The sequence below is a fragment of the Meles meles genome, chromosome 6 (genome assembly GCF_922984935.1).
Source record: "Meles meles chromosome 6, mMelMel3.1 paternal haplotype, whole genome shotgun sequence".
Classification (NCBI taxonomy): domain Eukaryota; kingdom Metazoa; phylum Chordata; class Mammalia; order Carnivora; family Mustelidae; genus Meles; species Meles meles.
This window is the reverse complement of record NC_060071.1, coordinates 121,179,741-121,195,379: the sequence shown is the minus strand read 5'-3', so window position 1 is coordinate 121,195,379 and position 15,639 is coordinate 121,179,741. Positions and strand designations below refer to the sequence as shown.

General features: G+C 48.6%; 1 protein-coding gene across 1 annotated transcript in view; it reads right to left on the bottom strand.

Moving 5' to 3' along the window:
• The window catches only part of FBLN5 (fibulin 5), a 74,826-nt gene extending 60,584 nt beyond the window's left edge, over positions 1-14,242 (bottom strand). The window contains exons 1-5 of the mRNA XM_046010424.1: positions 14,172-14,242; positions 13,369-13,563; positions 9,195-9,249; positions 7,246-7,297; positions 5,372-5,626 (exon numbers count right to left, since the gene is read on the bottom strand). Coding sequence (XP_045866380.1) covers positions 5,372-5,626; positions 7,246-7,297; positions 9,195-9,249; positions 13,369-13,385 — 379 coding nt within the window. The 5' untranslated portion in view covers positions 13,386-13,563; positions 14,172-14,242. The remainder of the gene's footprint in view (positions 1-5,371; positions 5,627-7,245; positions 7,298-9,194; positions 9,250-13,368; positions 13,564-14,171) is intronic.
• Positions 14,243-15,639: the final 1,397 nt, after the last annotated feature.

Genomic DNA, 15,639 nt, shown 5'->3' with positions numbered 1-15,639 from the left:
ACTGGACCATATCCTGCAAAGTCTGTGGGGTGGGTGTGTACCAAGCTCAGTTTCTGGTCATTTTAAAGGTTCTAAAGAATGAGGCTTGCAGTGAATTTTCAGATTCTATGAATCTTTCTACAGGTTGTCATTGCCAGACCCTTGAGTCTTTCTTGATGAACGGTTTCCTTGTGATTCTATGGACAGACACTGAACAAGGTATTTCCTCATGTTCTCTGTGAGCCAGACCTTGTCATGCCCATTTTACAGATGAGGAAACTGAGACCCAAAGCTCACAGCCAGGAAGTGGCCAAACCAGGATGGGAATCAAGGCCAGTCTGACGTCCAAGTTCCAGCCCTCTCTGTTCCAGAATGCACGGCCTTCCCATCTCTGCCTTCTCTTCGCCATCTCAGGGACTTATCACAGGCCACCTAGTATTTCAGTGGCTTGTTTTGTGTCCAATCTCCCTTCATTGATGGTAAGCTCTGGAGAGAGCTCACAGCCATGCCCAGACACCCTGCCCCCTCAGTGCTAACCCCAACAGGTGCTCTGTTATCATTGGTCATATTTATCGTCAGTTGAATAAAAACTGGCTGGTTTCAGGAAGACTAACTCAACACAAAGCCTCAGGCTAGCACATCCGTCTTCTAGAAGGATCCATATGAATGCCCACCTTGCTACTCAAATGCTTTGATCAACACAAATCCCTGGGCCAGGAAGGAAAATAATTTCACAAATGACCAGAAGATCCCCTGCAGTCCCGGGGCTCTGGTAAAAGACCGCTTGCTCAACTGCAGAACATTCCATGAGCATCTGTCAGCAGTACAGTCCCTAAGTTTGCCGCAAAGCCAGAACTAAGACTGTCCACCCAGAGAGGTGACAAGTTGAGCCCCAAAGGGGACAAGCACACATAAACCAGGGACATCCACATGCAGGAGCCTTGGCTGAAGGTGATGTTCTTAGAGGGAGCATATTACGATAGGAAGGTTCCTGAGTGGGGGTTCAAACCATGGGAGCTCCAGCCCTCAGCTCAGCTCCCCTCTTCCTGAACCTTCAGCAGCCACACCATTAAGCCCACAGCATCCTGCTTCTGCGAGGTCTTTGGGCCAGCTCAGACTCCTTGGTATGACTTTGATTTTTACCTTTGTCTGTATCTTGGGTGCATCTACATAGATAAGACCTCCCTGGAGCCTCCCTTACCTCCTCGACAACTAACCGTGTCCATCTGGCTTTCCATCGCCAGAGAAGCTGGCCACCAATCTCCCAGGGGTCCAGGATCTGGAGGACACATCCTAACCAGCCATGAGTCACCATCCTCATGAAGGTGGCCATAGGGCTGAGCACCCACAAGCCAAGAGGCCACACAAAACTAGATGACACAAAACTTTCTTGGCTCATGAGCTGTAACTCTCGGGTCACCGTTCACTCTGTAAGTGTCCCAGGTGACCCCGATTTACATCTACGGGGGAACTCAAACCTGAGGCCAAATTTTGTTCCAGAAGGAGCAGGGTCTAGTCACCTCCAAGACAGAACCCAAAACAGAAGTCGAGAAGGAAACTCTGGGGCACCAGGAACCTGTGCACAGAGCCTGGCCCTGCCTGGCCTGCAGAGACAGGCCACAGTCTAATCCAGACACAAGGGAGGAAACTGCCTCTTTGAGACTGAGTCCAAAATTCAGAAAAAGGAAGCCACGGTGAAAAGGTCCATTTGCTTCTTTAAGCAGATTGTCTCAGAGTTCATGAGGAGAAAGCAGGGCAGAAAAAGGACAAAAGAACAATGGTGTTACCTATGAAGCAGTCTGCCAAAAGTATTCAATTTGAATTAGATCAGGTCTCTAGATCTATTACCAGTGTACAGAAAAACAGAGGACATGAAGGAATATGCTAAAAATCACCCAAAATCGTGATCAGCAAAATCCCAAATGTAAGGAATTCTACAGGAAAAAGAACTCCGCCTCGTAGTTCTTGACAAGAGAAACAAAAACATTAAGAGAAATGTAAAAGACTTGTCAACAAAATGCAATTTGTAGACCTCATTTGGATCTGATTCTAACAAACCAACAGGGGGGAAAAAGACATTTATGACATGATCAGGGAAATTTGAACACCACCTGGACATTTAATGATAAATAGGAATTATTGTCGATTTTCACAGGCTTAATAACAGTGTTAGGGCTATTTTTTTTTTTTTTAAAGAATCTCTATCAGTGAGAGATACATTCTTAAGTATTTAAGGATAAAGTTATATGATGCCTGAGATTTCCTTTAATTAGTCCACTGGGGGAGGGTAAAGGACAAGCAAGGCTCGGTCTGTGCTGATAATTACAGCAACTCAGTGGTAAGTAGGTAGTGTTCATTACTTCTCTGCTTTTGTCTAGGTTCTTTATAGGAGAAAAATTTAAATTACAAAAAAAAGGAAAACTAAGAGAAGTTCCTCGTGTTTAATCAGGGCTCCAACACAGACTCTCTCAGAGGCTTTGAACAAACCTTAACCAATCTGAGCCTCGTTCAAACCCTGGTTCATCCCCATTCGCTTTGGCGGGATTTCCTAACCTCTCCAAATGGCTCGGGCTCTTTACCAGTATAGGAGTACGCATGTTAATTCGCATGTAACTACTCCCGCACCCACCCCTGGGGAAGCGTTGGCTCTCATGACGGCTGCTCTCATCACTCTGGCTTATTAGCTTCATCCTGATGGCCAGGAGAAGACTCCTTTGAAGAGGTTGTCCTCCCTCCTAGGACACCCAAATTTCAGAAATGTTTCCCAGTTCTTCCCGATCACGCAGCGCTGGTTCCATGCTTCCTCCACAAGCTCAGACCTACATCCTCCTCCTCCAGGTGATGAGAACCCCGCATGAACCTCCTCCTCCTTTATCAACAAGGCCCTCTCCTGGCGCCTTCCCCCTCTTCGGCCATCTCTGTGCCTGGCTTCCCTTTTGCCTGTACTCAAGCCCACCTCCCGCATCCTGGAGGGAACAGTGGGTGGAAGCAGACTCCCTTCCTCGTCCCCTCTCTTGTCCCTCCCCTGTGACGCCACCTCTTACAATGCCCAGAAGGACCTCTGTACGTCAGGAAACAGTGGGGTGCAGGGAAGGGAAGTCAGAAAGAACTCAGGATTTATGAATGCATAATGCTGAACTTTTTGGAAATGGGTGGGCCAGGTGCCAGTCCTCGCTAGGGTTCCTTGACTCTATTCTTCTTACAAAAGGGCCATTATGAAGGCTCCACGTCTCCCGCGTGACAGGTTAGGAGCCGTGAAACTGCATGACGTCATGGGGACAAGGAGATGAATAGGTTTCCCAGCCCCATCCTTCTTAAGGGCCCTGAGTTCCTAGAGAGGAGTCTGTGGGAGGGAGGGGACTGCTTCGGGGACCAGTGCAGCAGTTCTCAGCTGCTCCCCAAAGGGGTCTGTGGGATGGCCCCAGACATCAGGCAGAGCACCCTGAGGCCCCCTCACAAAATCCTGGAGCACCTGGATGGATTATCACACCCCCTTCCTCACTTTCAATCCTGTACTCAGCGCATCCAGCTCTACAGGACATCCTGGAAGAGGAGCTCTCCTCCAATCTCTCCTTTTTTTTTTTTTAAGATTATTTATTTATTTATTTATTTATTTATTTATTTGAGAGACAGAGAGAAAGACTGAGAGCACAATTGGGGAGGAGCGGCAAAGGCAGAGGGAAAAGCAGACTCTCCACTGAGCAGGGAGCCCAACACCGGGCTCCATCCCAGGACCCTGAGATCATGACCTGAGCCAAAGGCAGACCCTGAATCGACTGAGCCACCCAGACATCTCCCAACCTCTCCTTCTCTGCATTTCTTTCTGGGATCATTTCTTTACTACCCGACAAAAGAGGTCACGTGGCCAAGTTAGGAAGGTAGATACTGGTAGTCAGTCCTGTAGCCCACCACCCTACCTCTGTCATGACTAACCTGCTGGAGTCCGTGCTCCCTTTCCTAGAGGACGATGAAGCAGAAGTTCAGTTGGTAAAGTCCCTTCCAGTTGCAGTGCTCCAGCCCTCGTTACAGGGAAGGGTACTACCTCATTCTCCACCAAACCATGTCTGTGGCTTGGCTGAACCCCACACTCTTCGCCTCTGCCCACTCATCTATATTTGGAATAACCATCAAGCCACTCTCCCCTCCTTCCCCACCCTCCTCCTCTCCGCCTCTATTTATCTTTCCCCCTCCCACCCCTCTCTCACACACATACACCCCATGTCCTTCGCAACCAGTAAGAATGGAGAAATTTGGGCCCAGGTACACCCAGTTTCCGCTTGCGGCTCTGAAGGACACTGGTTTGCAAACGATTTCCAGGTATCCAGATGGAAATGCACACCCATTTGCATGAACATCCAGAAGATATTACGAGATAGCCAACCCAGCCTCTCTAACAGCTTAATACTTCAGAGCCCTGAAAACGGACCAACAAAAATCTCACTAGGCACACCAGTGGTCTCCAGGACTTTGGGGAAAGAAGTATCAGAACTTCACTCACATTTATTTTTATCACATCTTCTAAAATGTTCTAGTCTTAAATGTATGCGTTACACTCCTCAAACCATATTAGTATAATAGGATACGTGTGTAATTTATAAATATGCATCTCATGGGGCTCCAAGCTCAAAAAGATCTTGGATGTGAGGTGCATGATCAAAAAAGTCTGGAGCCATCATCACTCTAGACCATCTGCCAAAGCTGGAAACAGTCACAGAGCTTTTGGTCCAACCATCAAAGCAACCAAGGAAGGATCCCCAGTAACCCTCCGCCAAGGCCACACTGGTCAACAGACACCAAAGCTCACCAGGGAACTGGTCAAACCACTTGCCAACCCCCTTGGGGACTCATGCCATGTGGTCTCGCCTTCCTCCCAGAGGTCTATTCTCATTGTGAGTTCCCATTAGCGAGGCTCATTTTAGCCAAAAGAACATTGGCACCCACCCAAGGAACCCACTCTCTTTCCAGAACAGTTGGCCGTGGCCTTCAAGACTTCTTTTATTTCAAGAGTATACATTCCATTCAAGGGTGAGGAGTGTTGAAGAGAAAGTGCTGGTCCTTTCTAGATCTTCTCTCTGGGATTCACTAAGTTAAACCAGATGCATTGATGATCAAACAGAGAAAATATAAGCTTAGTCTTTGGATAGATAGATGATAGACAGACAGATGAAAATTAAGAAAAAACAAATTGGCTTTCTGGATGAGAACCGGAATGTGACAACAATCTACCCTACTCCTGGGCGGGGGGGTGGGGGGGGTGGGTTTCTGGAGACACAGGCCGCTCAACAGGAAGGAACTCTGTAAAAAGTAAGTCATTGCTTCACGGGTTAGGACTTCACCGTTGCTGGATTAGGACATTCCCAGAGCACAGGAGCCGGGACCCTGGGTTACTCACCCACACACTGGTTGCTTTCATCCATCTGGTATCCAAAGCGGCAGATGAGAGGCCTCGAGATCGTGGGGTAGTTTGGAGCTGAGAGTGGTGGGGCTGCTGCTGGGTACGGACCCGAGTAGGGGTTTGAGTAGGGGTTCGAGTAGGGCCCCCGGTACACTGGGTTTGTTCGGGGGATGCACAAGTACCCGCCGTTTTGGTTAACACACATCATGTCTCCTCGGCAGGCCTCGGGGATGGTCCGGCATTCGTCAATATCTGGAAATGCCAAGGAAAGGATGAGGGTCAGGGGCTCCCTGGCAAGGCCGCGCATGGCGCATAGTGCAACCAAGGATCCCAAAGCCACTCTTTACCAGCATCTGCTCCCAAACACAGAGGGCCGCCCCGGCTCATCAATGCGGGGACCCTCAAATGTTGGTGTAACTGAATCACACTGACCAGCATCACCCAGACATCAGCCATCAAAGACCACATCACAATGTGCGCCACAGCCACAAAACCCGTATCATCTCATCCACATGTGAAACCCAAGTAAACACTACCAGTCAACGCAAGTAGAAGGTAACAGTAAAAATGAATGTATAAATACTAAAATTGAGCATTTATCTGTGAACGTACCATCTAAAAACATCCCAGGTGCCCCCATGTACCCATATGACCCCCGGGAAACCCTGGGACGGGCCTCATAATGACTCCATCGTCTACTCCAAAAAACAGCTGGTGCGGGGGAGGGAATCCCTTGCATCAAGGAAGACAAGGTTTGGCTGAGAGCTAGTTCCTTGCAAAGAAAGTAGAAGCCTACTGGCAAGTCAGTTCATCCTGTGCCAGCAAACAGGTCCGTGTCCAGGCCCGTGGGGGAGACATGCCCACCCCAGGCAGCTCAGCCGAGACACGCGCACCAACTCCCACCTTGGGAAAGGGAAGTATGCTGAGGTTGATGCCCCGTTCTCTAGCGGCCCATGGATGGATGTCATGCTACACGAGATAAGTCACAGGAAAGTCACGTATGATCTCCCTTACATGTATAATCAAAAAAGCCAAACTCATAAAAATCATGAGTGACATGGTGGCTGGGGACTGGGAGAGGCTGGTGAAGGGCACAAACTTGCATTTATAAGTTGAATAAGTGCGGGGGAGTTCACAGCCCTCCGGGGAGGACAGTTCGCCATATTGTATGGGGTACTCGAACATTGTTAAGAGAGACGGTCTTAAATGTTCTCACCATAAGGAAAGAAATGTGACTACGTGGTGTGGTGGCGGTGTTAGCAAAGGTTCCCGTGGTGATCATCCTGCAATATATATGTGTTATCAAATCAACGAGTCATACCCCTGAAACTCACATGACATGATGTGTCAATCATATCCCAATTTTTCTAAAAAAGAAAGAAAGTGAATTCTGTCAACAATACCTATGAACCAGGACATGGAGTCTCTGCTAGAGCTTCTAGAAAGAAACAAAGCTTTGCTGGCCCCTTGAAGTTGGGCTAGGAAACCCCTCTAAAACGTCTGACCTGTAAATAATTACAGATAAATCTATGGATAACTTCTGAGCTGAGCTGTGAGATAGATTTTTGCTGTTTAGACCGCTAAGTCTGTGGCAGTCTGTTACAGCAGCCATCAGAAACCAATACAGACGGAGAGCCCCTTGGGGACACAGGTCAATCCAGGCTCATTTTTGCCCCCTCCTGGGGTGGGCCACAAAGCAGGTGATTGATAAACGGGCGTTACTGACGTTATTGACAGGCACTGTTTTCTTCCATAATCCAGGCCAACACAGGTTTGATGATATCAAGCAGCAGCAGGGAAAGACATGGGCCCACCATCGGTCTGTCACCAAACGCCCCTACCCAGCACAGGATCCTTGGCGTCCCTCATACCTAAGCACTGTCCTGACGAGCGGTCCAGATCGAAGCCGTTAGTGCATTGTTGCTGCCGGGAAGGAGAGAGGAGAAAGAGGTAAGGTCATGGTCCTTACCATTTTTTTTTTTTTTTACTATAAAAGTATTACAAGGACATCACAGAAAGTTCGAGAAATGCAGTAAAGAAAAAAAAAAGCTTCCGTAACACCAAACCTGCATTATAAGGCCTATTTTCCCCTCTTCTTTTTAGTATTTTCTTATAATCATTGAACACTTAGCATTACGCTTTAAAACCCCTACTACCAGCAGATTTGGGGGCTGTTTCCTGCCCCAGTTATGAGATGCAGGAGGAATCACATCTGACCCACACCATAATGAGGCATATCCCGAGTTCATTTCTTTATGGGAATGGATGGGACTGCTTCTAAGGGCAATCACTCTCTTGCCCTGGGTGCTATTCGACCTCCCCTCCTCGGGACCTCCCGTGACATTCCCTAACCTAACCTTCTCACCTGAAACTACACAGCGATGCAGCCCGTTTTGTAAAAAAATGTAGAATAGGGGAAATCCCCCTCTTTCCGTCTTGCCAAGACAGTTACATAAAGATGCTTCTAGAAATAGACATGTCTCAGTTGTCCCCTAGGGTTGTGGTCTTCATGTGCAATTTGAGTTTACAACTTTCGGCCTTAGAAAAACATCATGGGGGCCAAAAGTCCATGGGCCTCTAGGGAAGACCCTGGAGATGGACATTTTATAGGAACAGGCAGAGAAGGAATGTTTCTAACTATGGGAACCCCATCCTTGGCCTTCCCTGTGCCTTCCAAGGTTTGGATTCCTGCACTGTGGGCTGGTTTTGAGAGATGACGGATTCAGCCTCCATTTGTGGGAGTGGGGTCAGGAGTCTTAGGGCCTTGGGGCAAAAGAAAGGGAGCAAATGAGCCAGGAGGCTGTGCCATAAAGCTCGGGAACCCAGGAGACTGGAGTCCAGGCCTGGCTCACCAGCTAAGCACCAGCGAGTGTTCAAGTCCACCAGCCTCGCTTCAATGCCTCAACTGTAGCCACTGCTCACAGCTTCCTCGGCCTCCACATCCTCACCTGTAAAATGGGGGCAGCAGCGCTTACTTCTGGGTGGCTGCAAGGACTGGATATGTTCATGGATGCGGAGTGCCTAACACGCAGTAACCACAGGACCAGAACCCCTCTCCTCTCCGTGCCTGGATGTCACCATCTGTCGCCATGAGGCTGGGTCAGAGGACTCCAAGGGCCCCCCAAGCTCCAAGTCTCTGTTACCCCTCCTAGGCTCCTTTCTATCCCTAAGAGCCTGAATCTATTTTGAAATTCTTAATAGGAAGAGAAAAAATCTTCCCCCGTCAGCCTGTGGTCCCTCAGGCCTGCCCCGAGGTGAGGCCTCTCTCATTTGTGAGCCAGAAACAGAGAGGCCGCTCTGAGTTTGCAGGAGGGACGTGCCCACATTCTCAAAGGCTGACACAAACTGGCTTCATAAAGTCTGGGCACTGCGGGCCTCTCCCAGACCCCCGTGGAGCCTGACTCCCCCACCCCCTGTCCACACCCCTGCCCAGGGGGTCAGTCCAGGGCGGATCTGCCTCCTCCCACCAGGGCTGCGTTTCTGCAGAGACACGCTGACCCACGTGGGCCACAAGCAGGCAGGGCCCTACTGCCCAGAAGCCCTAGAGAGCCTCTGACTTTTTAACATTTACCATAAATCAAGCCTGGGAGGACCCAAATGACAGCAGCTGCCCGATTCAAAGTCTTGGATTGGGAATCAGAACCCTGGAGTCCCAGCCCTGCCTCTGGGGCGAGGGTCCACCTCTCTGAGCCCGCCTTCATCTGGGGGTGGAGCTCAGCTTCTGTGAACTGTAAATTCTGGGGTTCTAAAATGTGTGGCTGGATCCTCTCACCCTGATTTTTAACACACTTCTAGATCAGACACAACATTAAAATCCTACCTGTGCATTCCCAGGACTTGGAAGACAGAGAGCCAGAATGGTAACAGTAAGTATCCTGCAGAGAGAAACAGGTCGAGAGATAAATGCCCGAGTTACTTCCAGAATCCAGACCTGGGGACCAACAGGGACCACAGGCCACCTGTGCATTTACAATGGGGACTCCAACTTGTATATATATTTGGGGGGCTGGGGGGCTCCTGCTCCAGAGGTCAAAGCAGACTCCAGATACCCCCAACCATCCAACATAAAACCATGCCTCTCTTATTAGTTTTATGTGTTGGGATCATGTGTTAGATGACTTTTTTTTTTTTAATAAAAGGTTTTGCTGCTTCAAAGACAAAATCTAAAACCCACCGCTGTGGCATGACCCATGCACGGACCAGCTGCTTTGTCTTTACTTCTCGCAAAGTTTTCAGTGTCCTTATTCTGAAACAGTAACAGTGAATGAGACCATAGCACCCTCAAAAGATGCAAGGAAAGTACCAACGTGCAGCATTTGAGTTCTACGGAAGAGAGGTGTCTCGGGAAAGTCTCCTAACCCCAGAGCACACATCACATAGGCCCCAATGGCAAAGAGGGGCTGGGGGACCTGGGCGCCCCGGGAAGAATGGACGCAGAGGGAAAGCTTAGGAGGAGGAGTCTAGAAATTGCAGGTCAAGCTGGCTCTCCATTCAAAAGCCACCAAACCTCTCCTGAGCCTGTGACTTCTACCCTCCACCACCCACAAGCTTCTAGCTAACAAAATCATGGCTCCCACGAGGCTTTAAAAATACAGTATAAAATTTTAAAAGTGAATAAGTAAAGAAAAATACAGTACAGATACCACTTCACATCTCTCGGGATAGCTTTAATCAAAAAAGCAAGAAAACAAGTTTTAGCAAGGATGTGGAGGAATCGGAGCCCTTGTGCAGGGCTGGTGGGGAGGTGCAATGGGGCAGCCGTGTGCCAGCGTCCCAGAACATTAAAAATGGATTGACTGTACGATCCAGCAACGCCACTCCTGGGGAAACCCCCAGAAGAGGGGAAAATAGGGACATAAAGAGATATTTGTATACCCGCGTTTACAGCAGCAGTTTTACTCACAGTAGCCCAAAGCTGAAAGCAACCCAAGGGTCCCTCAGCAGATGAATGGATAAATCAAATGTGGATCGGAGTTTTATTCAGCCTTGACAAGAAAGGAAATTCTGGCATAAGCTACCACACGGATGAACCTCGTTGATATGATACTCAGTGAATTAAGCCAGTCACAACGGGACAAATACTGTATGAGTCCGTCTACATGAGGGACGCAGAACAGTTAAAGTCCTAGAGACTTGGGGTGCCTGGGTGGCTCAGTGGGTTAAGCCTCTGCCTTCAGCTCAGGACATGACCCCAGGGTCCTGGGATCGAGCCCTGCATTGGGCTCTCTGCTCAGCGGAGAGCCTGCTTCCCGCTCTCTCTCTCTCTCTCTGCCTGCCTCTCTGCCTGCTGGTGATCTGTCAAATAAATAAATAAAATATTTAACAAAATAATAATAAAATAAATAAAATAAAATAAAATCCTAGAGACAAAGAGGAGGATGGTGGGCGCCGGGGGGCAGAGAGGAAGAAGGAATGGGGAGTTAGCGTTTCACGAGGACAGAGCTTCAGTTTTGCGAGATGAGAGGAGTTCTAGAGACTGACCACACAAGACCATGAAATGTACTTAATGCTACTGAACTGTACACTTAAAAATGACTACAATGGTTCAGGGGCGCCTGGGTGGCTCAGTCAGTTGAGCGTCTGCCTTTGGCTCAGGTCATGATCTTCAGGTCCTGGGATGGAGTCCCACATCCGGTTCCCTGCTCAGTGGGGAGTCTGCTTCTCCCTCTCCTTCTGCCTCCCCCCACCCCCACCTGCTCATGCTTTTTCTCTCATTCTCTCTCAAGGAAATAAATAAAATCTTAAAAAAAAAAAAAGGACTTAGTAAAAAAAAAAATCTTTTAAATGATTACAGTGGTTTAGGGGGACCTGGGTGGCACAGTTGGTTAAGCATCCGACTCTGGGTTTCAGCTTGGGTCATGATCCCAGGGTTGTGGGATCAAGCCCGGAGTTGGGCTCTATGCTCAGTGCGGAGTCTGCTTGAGATTCTCTCTCTCCCTCTGCCCCTCCTCCTGCTCTCTCTCTCTCTCAAATAAATAAATAAATTTTTTTAAAAAAATTATTATGATGGTATTAAAAAAAACTATGTAAATGAAGAGCTATTTAGTGTTATTATTGTTCAGCTCAATAGTGATTTATCTGAGCAACTACTATTTACAAGCATGGACCCTAGACAGAAGACCCTAGCCTGGGGAGCAGGCTGGAGAGCCACGGGAATTGATAACATCAATACACACCGGTAAGGGCACTGAGAGAAGTACCCAGTGAGCGCCGTGAGAGCCAGGCTGGAGGCAGGGACAGGAAGATCAGAGAAGGCTTCCCGGAGGAGGTGAACTTGAAGAACTGCTATATCAACATATACCTCCACTTTATAATCCCTCCCTTCATAAAAAGAATGTTCAAGAGATGACAAATTGGACTCAGTCCAGAACACAAGGCTCATCTGAATTTGCAACCCCAGGTAGCTGGAGGGCCGCCCTGGACTTGAGCTGACATCCAGGGAGAACAGAACCTTAACTTTGTACTAGAAGACACAGGCCCACTTCCTTCATCCAGTGCCCAATCCAAAGAATAAAGACCCCGAGAGTCCACACATTTTCATTGTGCCGAAGTGCCTGTGTGAGCCAGGTTCTAGAACGCCGGAGACAGCTCTGACCTTATAAAGTGCAGAGCCAAATCCCAGGGCTTTTTGATATTTGCGATGGCCAGATTTATATCTGGAAGGAATGAAAGAACAATAACAAATTTATTTTCCAAGCTGTATATTATGAATTTCAATGTTTTCCTGTTTCTTCACATGAAGTTTCCTTTCGCTTGGTTATAAAACCCTGTCTCGTTTATGTTGGAGACAGAACAGCCTGACTGAATGCAGTGGGCTCCAGGAGCTAGTGGAAAAGGCATGCTAACCCCATTTCTCCTCCGACTCCCCGACTCCCAGTTCCCTTTGGCCGGAGAGACAGGTCTCCTCGGAAAGGTCCAGCCTCAAGCCCGGCCTCCTGGACAAGCCACAGCTGAGTGCTGGGGGCCCAGTGAATTTCAGGCCAATCGATGGAGAGGTTTTTCCAAAAAAGAAGGAACCCACGCCCTGCTATTCTCACGGTCTCACGAACAGTTACACCTTGTCGCAAAGAACTCCAGGAAGCTCTAAAGATATAGAAACTATAGAAATTCTAGGGGAGACTTGGATGCTCATAACTGGTCCCCAGAACTTTCAAAAACAGGTGGGTCCACCCATTTTGTGCACCAGCCCAAAGCGTAAGCAAAGCCAGAAGGGCCAACTGAGTCTCAGGGCTATCTGTCAGAGAAGTGCTGGTCCCCAGTACAGCATCAGCCCGCACCCCCCAACACACCCACAGTTCATTCGTCTAAAGCAGCGACATTTTCAAGAGCTCATGAAAGACCGTGCCGATATAATCTAGATAAAGTTCTTCAAGGTTTAAGGATTCCTTGACTGAAACTGCAATTTCCTTAAAGAACAGCAAAACATTTGCTTACATGTATTTCTGTCTGCAGTTCCCACTTTTCATTGGCTTGAAACTTCTGGGTCGCATGCCCTTTGTGAATCCCACACAGACATAGAGCAAATCCAATTTCGGGATGTTCAGCTAGCCTGTCCACTTGTCCAACAGTCAGCCAGTACAGCAAAATAATAGCTAGTGAACTAGTAACTGGTTTCCCAGCTTTAGAAATATAAATATATATATATCATATATATGATATATATATATATCCTAAAATGCCACGCAAATTTGCTGCCCTTTCAGTAAATTTGCTGCCCTTTCAGAGCATCAAGCTCTGAGGTTTTTGCAGGCTTCTCTCGGATGCTGACTTCTGAAGCCGTATTATAAAATACCCACTCCCAAAAGAAGGCTTCAAGATGGAAATTACAGAGGCGCAGCTTTTTGTAATTAACAATATCATTGCATCACTAGCTAATGCCTTTTCCAATATCCTGACACAGCCTGAATCCCAGCCATAGCCATTTTCCACCCATCAGGTTTTTAGTAGGGTTTCCAGACCCTGGAGGAAAAAAGTCCTGAGCGGGGGGAACCTACCTTTTGAATCCTGGCATGTCCAAGATGTGCGAGCAGGAGCAGCGAAGGGGAAAAGAAAAAGCTGGCAGCGCGGGACCTCGGAGCCGGCCCTGAACTTCGGCTCCCTCTGGGCCCTTGGGGCTCGCCCGTATTTTATTCCAGGGGGACGAGCCAGTCGTGGGGAGGACAAGGGGAGAGCCTGGGTCCTCCGAGCCACTGGAGAGCCCACAGAGAAAGCACCTGGTTTTGCTTAGCCCTTTTCAGTAATTCAGCATTAAACCAATTGGAGGAGGAATTTTAAAAATGAACACTTCATTTTCTAAGTATGTTAAACAATGCAAATGGGGCCTCAGTCTGGACACAGCTGGTTCAGATTACAGCGCTCACCAACTGGCTAGACTCCTCACAACAATCTTGGGGCGTCTGCCAGGACCCAGTGCTGGGCTGGGAGGAGAGCCCCGGCCCGCCGCCCCGCCGGAGCAGCCGCACTCGCGCTCCCCGCATCTCTACCGGAGGCGATTGGCGGGCAAGTGCAGGGGGGCGGGGGGCTGGGAGGGCCCGTTGACCCTTTACTTCCCACCCAGCGAGGACCGCGGTGCCTGGGCCGGCTGGGCGGCCGGGCCGGGCCGAGGCGGGGGTGGGGGAGAGGAAGGATCCAGCACCCCAGCCCGTGGGGGGCCCGGGGCCGCCCGCGAAGGTCATCCTCCCGCAGGCCGAGGACTCGAACTCGGGACAGACACAGCGACCGAGACCCGAATCTAAGGATTTACTGGGGAGCGAGACCCGATGAAGCAGAGGCCTGGGGGAAGCGACGGGAGACTCACGGTTTTCTAGAAGAGGTGGCGAGCTCAAGGGGATGGGGAAGAGGAGGAGGATGGAATGTGGCTGAGGCTAATGCAAGACATGGGCTTGTGCAATGCAAACCTTCCCGAGCCCACGCGCCCGCCCCGCCCTCGTCCCGATTCTCGGGGGCACGTTCCTCCTTTAATTAAACAGTGTCCAGGCACAATACACGGCGTTCACCTTATACGGATGCAATGTCGTCTTATATAGCTCAATAAAGCTGAAAAAGTTACAATTTTTTTTAAAGTGTTCCTCAGCTCGAAGGGGATTTTAACAAGTGAAATGATTTGAAAAGACAAAAAAGGACCCTCGGGGAAAGCAGAATGATGGATAAGAACCTAAAAGCATAAGGTTCAGTGTTTCACTTTCATTGTATTGGCGCAGGGGGAGGGGAGTGTTAAATTATTTCTTTCTCTTCCTTTGTTTTTTTTTTAAGCATTGGAAACTTCTCCTGAGATGAAGTCTTCCCAAAGACACTCTTCTAGAAAAAGACAACGTGCGATTGGCAGTAGTCCAAGCCCCTCCTTCCCCAACTGCATCTTCCCTTGGGCCCATCAGAAAGAACTACCTACAGCTGGGAAGGCCTTGATGCGGTCCTATCTCCTCACCAGGACTGTGTGCTGCGGGGATTAGGACTCCATGTCACTGGAGTGGGATTAAGAGAGGTTAGTTAACTCCGCCATGGTCACACAGCTATTCAGTGATACAACTGAGACTCCAAAGTCTACATAGTTAGCCTATTCATCCATACAATCAATTCACTGATTAACTTCCATAGTTAAGTCTTCTCAAAGACCACCTTTTTAGTAAGTAAATGAAATCCTACCCTAAAAGTGCATTTGGGGCACCTGGCTGGCTCAGTCAGAAGAGCATGCCACTCTTAAAGTCAGGGTCATGAGTTTGAGCCCCGTGTTGGGTGCAGAGATTACTTAAATAAAAATAAAATCTTTGATGGGGCGCCTGGGTGGCTCAGTGGGTTAAGCCTCTGCCTTCGGCCCAGGTCATGATCTCAGGGTCGTGGGATCGAGCCCCGCATCGGGCTCTCTGCTCAGCAGGGAGCCTGCTTCCCCTCTCTCTCTCTGCCTGCCTCTCTGGCTACTTGTGATCTCTCTCTCTCTCTGTGTCAAATAAATAAATAAAATCTTTAAAAATAAAATAAAATCTTTGAAAAATATAAAGATAGGAGTGTGTTCAACGAAAACGTCAGGATACTAATAGTTACCAAAACTGAGTGTTTACTATACTATTCTATTTACTCTGTAGGCTAAAATCTCCCATGATAAAACATTTTTTTTAAAATACATTGTATTTACAAGGTTGTTCACTGATCCCAACTGAGGAAGTTTATAAACAGCCTTAACATCCATCAGCTGGGCACCAATAAGGTTAAATAAAGGAGGGGACTTCCAAACTGGACTATTGTGCAGCCAACAAAAAAAGCTAGAAGAG